General features: G+C 33.2%; 2 protein-coding genes across 2 annotated transcripts in view; one reads left to right on the forward strand and one right to left on the reverse strand.

Annotated features, from left to right (window-relative positions):
• LOC128995552 (zinc finger protein Xfin-like) lies at positions 1 to 11381 on the forward strand. Its single transcript, XM_054420569.1, has 11 exons — positions 1 to 5; positions 2864 to 3564; positions 4390 to 4497; positions 5434 to 5530; positions 6519 to 6736; positions 7606 to 7767; positions 8362 to 8475; positions 8924 to 8993; positions 9995 to 10030; positions 10557 to 10658; positions 11260 to 11381. Exons 2-11 carry the CDS (start codon positions 2893 to 2895, stop codon positions 11379 to 11381), a joined length of 1701 nt encoding a protein of 566 aa, XP_054276544.1. The 5' UTR covers positions 1 to 5; positions 2864 to 2892.
• The window catches only part of LOC128995098 (histone-lysine N-methyltransferase PRDM9-like), a 22724-nt gene continuing 17402 nt past the window's right edge, over positions 6702 to 12023 (reverse strand). Inside the window, exon 11 of the mRNA XM_054419998.1 lies at positions 6702 to 6743. The gene's annotated coding sequence lies outside the window, so the exon portion shown is untranslated. The remainder of the gene's footprint in view (positions 6744 to 12023) is intronic.

Raw genomic sequence — 12023 nt, forward strand, 5'->3', positions numbered from 1 at the left:
AACTAGTGAGTATCAAGTTTATGTCGTTATATAGTAAATATAATGTAGATCAAATTGATGGGCTATTAATTAATATTTTTTATTTAGTTGTAATAAGATATAATTAAGATTAATAAAAATAAGGGAAACATATTTTAAATTGATATTGATATGATATATTGATAAAATTATATTTCTAAAATATTAGTAAGGCTATTTCAAAGTACTATATTCGATAAATATGAATTGTTACTTTTATTAAAATCACCATCCTCACAACTACCTACATCATAAAACATAACATAAAAAAAACAATACAAAACAAAATTAATATTTAGACACGACAGTAAAAACATTAACACAATTCCAGGAGTTTGACATTCCATTTGAAGGTGTTTATTTGGCTCCTTTAAAAACGAATGTAGATAAAAGCAAATGAAATCCAGTACATAAGTAAGATTATTTGGTCTTTAGATCAGAGCTAAGGATTTATTACCTTTTTTTTATTTTACACGTCTAATCTCACAGTTTGGACACATTAACATTTCTTTCAAATTACTGGGAACCTCAAAATAATTGCAAGAGTTTATCAGGGTACTAATTTCCTTAAACTACACATTTAAATGTCACTTAACAAACGTTTTAAGGTTAATAATATTTTTTGTGGTTAAGGGGAGTACCTACACATATTTTATTCACATCCAGAGGAGTGGTTTAAATTAGAGTCGACAGCATTTCTCTGCAGTTTATTTTATATAACCAATGTGCCGGTATTTTATTTGGACATAAACAGCGAAATCTTTATTCAATTCAGATTATTCATAACATTTGGTTTAAACATCCAGTTTGTCAAGAGGTCAAACCAATTGTTCAACTAAATTTTTGACATTTCAAATTCAAACAAAACGCCACATGGTCAAATGGTGCACCGATCAGCTGACTAAATGACATGTGTTCAATAATGATGTAGAATAACAGAAACTATGGCGTCTTCGAGGTAAAGCTCTACAATTGATTGAAAATAGCAATTAAAACCACTCAACATTGCATTCTTTTGGGGTAAAAACTATTATAGGCCTAATATTATTTTAATAAGTGAAGGAGTGTTTTTGCCTAAAGGTTTCAAATCAACCACTAAACAGATTTTCATGATTTTATTAAAGGAAAGATCGTTTTGAGAATAAGGGAATCTCAAAGCTATGATTTTTATTCAGTATTTTATATTTGGGTGCTGTTGATCAAATTGCTATTTACAGTTTTTAAATTTGAACTTAACAGCTGATTAGGTGAAACCCGACGAAATCGACGGTTACTGTCAAGGTTTCAAGCAAAATAATTTATTAGATAAATAACTCCATTTTTGGTACAATTTGGGTTGAGCATTATTCAGCATGCTTTAAGGTACGTCTGATCTTAATCAATAACTCAAATGAAAGCTGGTATTTCACTGAAGGTTCTTAGATAAAAACATATAGGAAAACGGAGTTCAATATTTTATAAGTTTAATTTTAATTTTACAAAGTCTAGCACCTGCTAACATTTTTAATTAATACTTTTTCATGATTAATTGTTGTTATGTAGGTTTTTAGCCTATGATTTTGGAATATCTTGGTTACTAATAGAAACGCTGCATTTAGCTTAGGTAGCCATATGAAATACAGCAGTTGAAATGTACATTTATAACAAGCTGTAATGACTAATTTATTGTGTACGTGATCACGGCACTATCGCGAATATCTCCGGCGATCGCGCAGACATCACGATCATCTCTTACTGTATATTGTTACGTGATCGCGGCACTATCGCGAATATCTCCGGCGATCGCGCAGACATCACAATCGTCTCTTGCGTTCGCGGCAAAGTTTTAAAACCATTTCCATGCCTCGTTTAAACCGTGAACATTTTCCACAATCACGGAGACCTTATTATTATAATCTCTTCCAATCACGAATTTTCGATTGCCCAATCTTCGTATACGCTTTTTGTGGCTGCTATAACTTGATTTAGATTGGATTGTATTTAAAAATAGTAAAACACTGTGTATCCCCTGAGTAGGATTGGTCCCACTACTTCCTCATTTTCTTTATTCCTGATGGTTAGTATTAAAAAGCAAACCTAGCCAAAAATCTTCATTAAGACGTCTGTGTTGTGTTGGGCAAAATTGGTCGGATGAGTTTAAACTGCCTTGTTCACAACATAGCATACAGTTGGTTATATAAATGCAATGAAATATATACTAGGCCTACATCTAAGGTTTATGTTTATCTAACCAAATGGTTAGGTGCAGGAAAGACAGCTTTACCTACATATTTTAGAGAAGTGTTTGTCAAGAAGTTTTATTATCAAAAATATAGGTGATGTGCTCTGATTCTGATCTGAAAACGTCCACACACATTGAGAAGAGTCCAAAATTGTTCTTTCTTTTTATTCCTTTGTACGTTTAATACATGAAAACATTGCTTGGTCTTTAGAATTTGAAGGATTGGAACTGAAATTTACAATGATCCATCTTCTTCGTCATCTATCATTCCTCTAATTCAATGCCACAGACAATATCCAGCAAAATAATTGACATTTGTTTTGAAATAGGTTTAACACTTTATAAAAAAATACTGTAGAAAAATAGGTCCAAAACACCACGCCAATCTCCCTTAAATTCTGACCTTCTCAGGATAAGAAACTGTTCACTCCATACTGTCTTAATTGTATTCACTGTAATTAATAGCACACTGACTAAAGTTTGAAAGAAGGATTGGCCATTCGTAGGGTCGCCATTTCAAAGTAAAGTATTAAAAGTATTAATAGGCCTACCGTATTTGTCATAGTTATTAAAATTAGATAGTAATTCACACATTTTAGTAACTCACTAATATTTTTGTTTCAGAATTATTAGATGAAATACAGACTTTAGACATGTTGATGTGCGAAAGACAAGCGTACAGCTATGTTCACCATCGAGACTACCTGGCGTACGACGGAGAAGTAGATTGCTCGATGACTCTGAGCTCTGACTCGGACAGTTGCCACACTCCGTCGTCCAGTGACAGCGACCACTGGGCATACCTCTCTGGCGTAGAGGTCGAGGACGATGTCTTCACAGAGAGAGAGGTCGTCTTATCTTACGACGGATGTCAACTTTCCGACACCGTCACTTACGATCCTCCAGACCAAGACTTGTACTACACTCCGAGCGAAAAACCATTTAAAAAAGAACTCCAGTACGACGAAACCTCTATTGTAGACGATGACGTGAAAAACATAAACATAAACGAAATAAACTGTACCGACTCTTTCCTCAAGTGGCTGGACAGTGAGCAAGATCTTAGTCTTTCTTACGAATCGAACGAATCGACCGAAAACGAAAATTCAATAGATTTCCAAGAATACTCGCAGGAAATGTTTTCCCCAGATTACGTGAACAACAACTTTGAGAGTCAAGAGACAAGTTTGCCCCCGATTCAGACAATGCTTCCTGCGGGATCAAAAATCATCCACTCGTTCCCATCGGAGAAGTGCTATCGAGCGAGAGACTCTTTCAATTTACTCATTCGAGGATCTGCTACGAGCCTGCATTTGGACAATGTGGTGAGTAGATGTTAAATGTAAAGAGTAAAAATTTAGTACAAAAGAAAGTATTTTTATTTGTTTTTAAATTCAATTTTCCTTCTTATAAAGCTATAAAGTTGTGGAATTCTTATTATAACATAGATGAAATTATTTGCATACTTATTCTAGCATCCGACAATTAAGTTTAAAGCACTTGTTTTATTCAAAAGAATTATTTTGATACATTTGTTAACAACATATAAAATACAGAACTCAGTTTTGTCTGCAAAAATCTATAAATTTGTTTTAGTTTATTATTTTCATATTTATAAAATCTAAGATACATTTATAATATAGTATTTCGCTATTTCATTCATATGTTACTTGTTACTAACTCAATTGAAATAAATTATATTTCCATCTCTCTACAAAAACTTTCAAATTTCACAAATAATGCAAATTTTTACTTTCCAAATTAATTTTTAGGGATTAAATATTAGTGATCGTATTAATCTTACAATCATTTTCTTTTCTCAAAAACCAGCAGAGCATGTGCTTTATTCTCTCATGTTATTTACTCTGCTCTTAATTAAGAAACAATGATACTGATATAGTAATTGTCAAAACGAAACATGGTAAAAAGTTTTTACAGAAAATTATTTATTTAAATAAAATAAATCCAATGACATTTGAAGTGGGGAATTGCAAACTCTTGTGGATAAGTAAGAACTTGTGCTCTCTAATCACAACACTAACATCATAACAAATAGTTGTAAGACATATAAAGATGCCAAAACGCAAAAAAATCTCAACACATACCAATTGATGAGAACAAACTTCTAATATTTCATAATACCTTTTCAGATGGACGGAAGCACAGAAAACAGAGGGGGATATGGTCACCTAATGTGTAAAGACGCACAAGATGAAAACAGCTACCCTCCTTACTACACAAACTTTACGGAGAACCAGGTACAGTACCTTTTATAATTGTAAATACAGTGGAACCTCGATAAGAAGACCCTCAATAACAAGAGGCTCTTGATAACAAGTGCCATTTTCAAATACCCTTGATTTTATATTGTCCTTAAATGCATGTTGTTGCAAACCTCTATAAGGAGTCGCCACTGAAAACAAGTCATATTTTGATCATCCCCATGAGGGTCTTCTTATCAAGGTTCTACTGTATCAGCATTTTGATAAAGGGGCTCATAATTAGTGGATAGATTCTCAGGGAAGGCGAAGCATTGCCTAGGATTTTATGTTTTTGTTATCCATGTATTTTACATGTAATGATTTAAGGTGTACCTAAGTACATTATAGCTTTGTATATTAATAAAACTATACGCTCCATCCTATGATAAAGTTGTCGCCAGTTTTGAATAAAAATGGACGTAATTGAAATGAGCCACCGACAGATTGCGCTTATATAAATTACTATAAATATGCAGACTTTTTAACTAAAGTAAATCTGATAGAAAGAATTATTGTCAGCTATAGCATCTTTAAAACTCAACTCCATCAAATATCTCAGTAACTAAGTAGAAAAATAATTTTAGTCCCTAGCACAGTCTGTGACTGGCTCATTCAGCTGTTCTTTTTTAATAAAAGGTTGGCAACAGCTGGTACATATCTACTATCAGTATACACATGTCAATGATTATAGACTTTTAATGTTTGTTTATATCAATATCTAACAAATAATTATCAAACAATATTCGTATAACTATGAGTTTAATGTTTAAAAAAATTCAAATGGCCTTCCCTACCCCTTCCCTACGGATACATAATCCTAATCATATTATAGAATCGGGCGAATAAAATAAAATTGAAGCTAAACTTATTGCCATCTAATTTTCAACATAATCAATCAGTTACCCTACTGTAATCAAATTTTACCTTTTTTAGGTTGTGATGGAACAGTCAAAGGGAGAATTATTAGACAAACTGAGACAAAGAGAGGCAATGAACTCTCAGACGAATCCTCAGCCACAGACTGACAAATGTAAGTATATCAAGTACATTGGTACTCGGTGTCTAAGTTTAGAATTTGACCTTCGACATGACATTTGAACTCTCCGATCTTCTTATTTAGCAGATTGTCTATCACTCCTTACCTCTTAGTGGCAGAAAAATCTCAAATAATAAAATATATATCCAATTATTGCAACGATTTATGTTATCGTATTTACTGTAAATGTTATCATAAGCACACATGCTATACACAATAATGTTTTTTCTCTAGGAGGGCCATAATAAAGTATATCACTGTTATACTAAATTTGAAGTACTGTAGTTCGCAACAAACTATTAAATATTTTCGTGACTTTATATGAGGATGCAGATTAAAGCAAGCATTTTACTTAGTTATAGATTGTTCATTATATGAATTGTAAAACGGTTGTAAAAGTTTATGTTATATAGTAATTAATTTAATATTCTAAATTGCAGTGTTCTTTTATTTTTTGCTACATGACTGTGAAATCACTTGTTTTTGTTGTAAGTTTATCACCTGCAAAAATTCATCATTACATGGTTTACCACGCAAAATAGTATATTACGTTATTAGTCCGGAAAATTGGTGTTTATCAGATGAGTATGGGATTACCAAACGAGTATAATAAACTCATGTTGAACGAGTGATGTACAATATTCTTCGCCATACTAATCTAAGCTAACCTTACAATTAAAAAACTGTTCAAATCCGATATATATTCCCACTGAAAGGACTTAACAATCACTACACATAACTAAAAGAGGTCATGTTTTCGTTTATTGATTCATTGACTTATTACCAATTATAATCAACTGGGGTCCAGTAAAAACTCATAACAGTACAGAAGTATGTAATGAAACCCCATTTGACTAAGCAGGCGGCAAACTTACAAAAAAACTTAAAAAAACACAAACGGTTTTAAATGCACAAAACACAAACTGGTTCAAAATTTACAAGGCATAAAAATATGTAATAACTGATGTTATTGTGTTGGCAGGCTTGCTGGAGTGCCGCTGGGAAGACTGCTGGTCAGTGTTTGTAGGCCAAGCAGCGCTTGTTCGTCACATAGAGAAGACACACGTAGAGTTGCGCCGCTCGGACGAGTTTGCGTGTCTGTGGCAAGACTGCCCTCGGAGAACCCGACCCTTCAACGCTCGCTACAAGCTTCTCATCCACATGCGCGTCCACTCGGGCGAGAAACCTAACAAGTGTCCTGTGAGTACTGAAATAGAATAATAGCAATGTCTTTTGATACTGAAGTAGATAACCTATCTATATGGACCAGCTGTAGCTAATTATTAATTGAAAGGGAATACCGTTGTCAAATGATTCTCTAAGATTGTGATAATGTCTAAATTCAATTTTTTTTGTTTTCCATACTATTGACATAAAATATGCTCTATTCAATTTTGTCCTTCAGGTTTGTTTGAGCTAAAATTTGCGTATTCAACAGAGATCAGTAATTAATATCAGCACACACTGTGTCGGCACACTCCAATCTTGTTGAATTGTACACTAAAACTGACCTACATTTAACTAACTTGACATTTGACATCTACTTTTATCAGTAGTCAAGGGTAGGTAGTATTTAATATTTTAAGAAATTGCATTATTTTTCATAGACTCTAGTTTCAACGACATAGAAGTAAGGCACAGAGGAAACACGCATATGGGACTGCCGTGTGCTTTTAGCTCGGGTATGTTTTGACGGAAATATACTTGTGACGAGCAAGGAAGAGCCTGAACGAAGAGCACTGTGCGAAAATTCCTATGACCCAAGTTCTTCCTCCACCCTATGGGTTGTAGTACACGAGGGCGAGGAGGGTGGAGTTGAGCTTTGTCCTAGACACAGATGTTTCCTCTGTACCTCCTCTATGTCAGAACATACATCAACACCGATATCCCAGGTGTGCTGAAAAGCCTCTTCCACCCTTGACTCTTTAGGCAACAGGCAAGGTTCATCTTCTTCCAATTGGTGTAGATATTTACCTTACAGTATTGTGTCTTCTATTATTCTAATCTCTTTTAATTTCTTTTGTCATCTTACAACCTTGGTTTACTTATTTGACGTTGCCGCTATACAGTTCCCAGGTTGCCAGAAGGCGTTTTCTCGGCTGGAGAACCTCAAGATACATCAGCGTTCACACACGGGAGAGCGACCATACTGCTGTCAGTTCCCAGCCTGCGCCAAGGCTTTCAGCAACAGCTCCGACCGAGCCAAGCATCAACGCACTCACTACGACACGGTAAATATGAACCCTTATTGCTCTAAATTGAAATACGGATATTAAAATATATGTGTTTCTTCTTTTGTAAATTCCACACTTATACTGTAAACCCTTACAAGACACTTGAAACCTCAATACAATAGAATTAAGATTAAGGACATTTCCATTGCAGCATACAGTTTATTCCAAATCAAAATATATGAAACAATGAATATAAATTGATTCTTGATTCTTGTTTCTTCAAGTCTTCGCACCTTGCGAGATATCAAAAGTCTGTCTTAGATAGAATCTATTTGCTTAAACCTCATGAACAGTGGTGTAGTCAAAAATTTACCAGCACAGGGACGCTCACCATAATCTCAGGAAAAACATATTGTGTTGCCTTAATTAATATAGAGGAATTTTGGGAAAAGCTGAGTGGGAACGCCACTCCCACCCCACTAAACCACTGCTCAGAAAGATGTTTAGAAAATGACTTTATTAGACTTTATCATTAAGCGATATATTAAAAGGATTTTATCTCAATTTCTGTGCAATAGCAAGCACAATCAATTTTTTTTAAATCAATCAAATTAATTTGCCGATTGCCAAATTTATGGTTAATTGTTTCAGAAACCTTACGCTTGCCAAGTCGCCGGGTGCAGAAAGCGATACACGGACCCAAGCTCTCTCAGAAAACACATCAAGAACCACACAGGGACAACCATCTGTAAAACTAAGAAATTGGTAAGAAAATAATTTACTATGGAATGTCTTAAACTAAGATTTGTAGAGTGTAACACTTTATGAATCATTCACATTTATATAGTAATTAACTCCAAAGCATTGTTTGTAAACTAAACACACAGTTTGATTAAACATTGGGCGAATTTAAAATCAAAGCTTGACGTAAAATTATTGAATTATATTTTTTACAGTTTAAAAGATATTTAGTTACATACATATCTAATATTATATTAGTTATGTTTTAAGATTTGCGTAAATGCTTGGGAAATCTCTGATATTCCATCTTAGGACCAGACATTGAATTTACTTTTAGCTACAAAATGCTTTTTCCGTATTCAACTGATATTCTTAAAATAGTGTGATGAAAATTTTATTTTATTTTTAACAATTAAGTTTAGCAACACAACTTAACTACGATAGTTTTTATATCGTAAACATTTTGTTTCAGATTGCAAGTGAGCCTTTGGTGACAATATCAAACATAGAACAGCGCCAGAGGGAAAGGCTTAACTCATATGGTATGTTAAAAAAATATTTCTATTGAGTATTTCATTTTTGATACCGTAGTATAATTTAAGGCCTGGTTTCCTAGCTACTGAATACGTCTGCGTCTTTGTGAATATTGTGTGCCCTTCGTATTCATGGTATAGCACCTGACAAATTCGGCAGTTAGGAAAACAGCTGTACCTAAAGCTTGAGTGAAGATTATTTGGTGTCGAAAAACGCAGCTGTATTTGGCAGCTAAAGAAATCCGCCTTTAGAGATCAAGAGTACAAGTAAATATTGCCAGGATCCCTGTTACTAAACTACACTACTAATTAAAATTTGAAATTTCTCTGTATGTTTCTCCCTGTATGGTATAGCCTATATGTTGAAAACTACTATAGATGATTTTTTTAAATGTTACAATGAGGTAAATTTAAACCCATCAGAAGTAGAACATAATTTATAGCCTCTAATCTAATCTAATTAATAGAATATATAATTTTCTGTTTGTGTGTCTCTTTTTTCGAAAAACTACTGAACAGCCTGAGCTGAAATTCTACTCAAGTGTGGAATCATGGCAAACAAAGGCTCATTCGTGACCTTTTAAATTCCTGGATTGCAATGATTTGATAAACATGGATTGCAGCGTTGGGGGTGATGGTATGGGGTTTTTGGGTAAGTTAGTGATGACATGAGGGGTAATAACGCATGGGTTTTTAAAATAGCTATGTCTGACCCTAACCTAAGGGTGCTGAATCTGCTACCAATAACCTTGCTAAAATCGAAGAGGGTCAGACATAGCTGTTCTCAAACCCATTCGTTATTACCCATCATGTCATCACAAAATTTCCCATTTTTCCCCAATTTCCCTCCCCAAAAACACCATACCATAACCCCCACCACTGCCACCACTACAGGATTATAGAAGAATAGTAATGCTAGAACAATAAAAGAGTGTAGCAGTTTTTAGTTTTGTAACTAATTTTTAGTGTTTATTTTTACAAGTCCATTTACAATTATTGATTTTTTTCAGCTTCCGAGAGCACAAGTGACTACCAAGAAGAAGAATGTGAGTTTGAATTATATTTTAAAGAATGATTACTATCCCAAAAAAGTAATTAACACAGCAGAAATATTTGTAGGGATTAATGTGCCTCAGTAGTGACGATTTCAACTTAAATGGTGTATGGGTGTACAATGTATTGACATTATACAATTATAATAACACATTAATAAAAAACACAGTATGGGTTGGTGGTTGGGTAATCCAATTTATCATTTTTTTTTGAGCTAACAAATTCTTGGGTTGTCGCTAGCCTAGCGGTAGCGTCTCAGAAATTGATTTGAGGCTGATGAGTTCGATCCCAGCACATCAATAAAAATTTGCAAATGAAGGTATAGGTTTTGTATAGTTGGATCTAAAATTGTAGTCTCATTTAATTGAGATAAATAATTACCCTAATAAAAACTAGTGATTTCATAAAATGACAAATTAGGATTCTTTAATTTTTCAATGTTTTGACAATTCAATTTGTTGTATCATTTGACAATTACAATAGGCCTATTATTGACAAGTCCCAATTGAATTTTTTCAGATAATCAGAATGACCAGTTTGTAGAGGAAATATCGGACACCGAGGTTGTCGACTACACAAACTACGAGACGACCGAGCCACTTTTTGAGAACGAGTCGGCTGGTGAGTTGGTTTTGACAGATATAAACCTAGTCTTAGAATTCACTAACCTATAATGAATGTGTTGCTACCAAAGTGGTTAGTGTCTTGGGCTTCTATGCAAGAGGGGAAAGTTCAATCACCTGCATTCAAAAACTTTTGTCAGGTTGGGAACGCTTTCCCAAAAGCGTTTGAGATTCATAAACTGGCAAAGACACAAATAAATTATATACAAAATGAAAATTTCTTCCACTAAATTTTTGATAGATTCTACATCATTTCATCAATTTACAGAACTATAACAAACTATTTCCATGTGGTATTGTAAATTGTAAAATTGTATAAATTTGTAAATAAGTATTTTTTTTTATAATTAATAATAATAATCTATTCCAATCACAACAAAAATCTGCAAGCACCATAATTTTGTAAAAAAAAAAAAACAACAACAGTTAGATTTTCAAACAAAGGGAAAAACTATAGACTGGTTATTTATTTTTTGCATGTTGACAAACCTATTTCCACTATTCTGTCACATAATTATCTGTAAACTTTGTGGAAAAATTACACAATTACATTTAAGACAAAGAAGAAAAACTATAGTAGTCTGGTTAATTTTTTGCAGGTTTGTCAGACTTGGATTTCAACAATGACATTGAAAAACACCTTTTTGACGACACTACCTTCAATAACTCGGACTTTTTGACATTCGACGATGAAGAAATGCTTAGTCTCTTAAGCAAGTAGAAAATGGTTTTGTGCCTTACCATTGATCTCTGATAAATTGGTGATGTTATTTTGTAGATTTTAAAAATATTTATATATTTTTTTAATTGGTATTTTTGTACAAAACGAGGTAAATTTGTAATGTGTGTTTATAAAGAAATGAGATAAAATCTCAATCTCATGATGCTTTCAGATCTCAGCTCGGGGCCAATATTTTAAATGTTTATTAAACATGATGTTTGTCCTTGAGTTTTTGTACAGGACTTGTGATTTTTATTTTGAGAATATATTATTTTTGTGTGTTTTATGGTAGCTCTTTTTTTTTCTTTTTTTTTACATTATTATTTGAGGTAGTTAGTTTTAATTGAGTACAAATCTTGCTATATTCCAGTACCACAGTGCATTTAACAGTTTAAGTTCGAAAAAAACCAAAGATATCTGATGTTTGTGTGATAGTTGTGCAATTTTTGAAGTCTTATATTGGTTCAATTTTGAATGATTTAAGGACATTAAAAAATACATTCTTAGAAGAAGTAGTCTTGAATGGTTAAGAACAAAGAAAAATGTATGTAGCACAATGATTAGAATATTCGTAAATAAAAAACACAACTCACCGAGATTATTGTAACAATATATACATATCACAGTATATAATATCAGCCA

Source organism: Macrosteles quadrilineatus, unplaced genomic scaffold (genome assembly GCF_028750875.1).
Source record: "Macrosteles quadrilineatus isolate MER2022 unplaced genomic scaffold, UCM_ALF_1.0 Scaffold_5__1_contigs__length_97177068, whole genome shotgun sequence".
Classification (NCBI taxonomy): Eukaryota; Metazoa; Arthropoda; class Insecta; order Hemiptera; family Cicadellidae; genus Macrosteles; species Macrosteles quadrilineatus.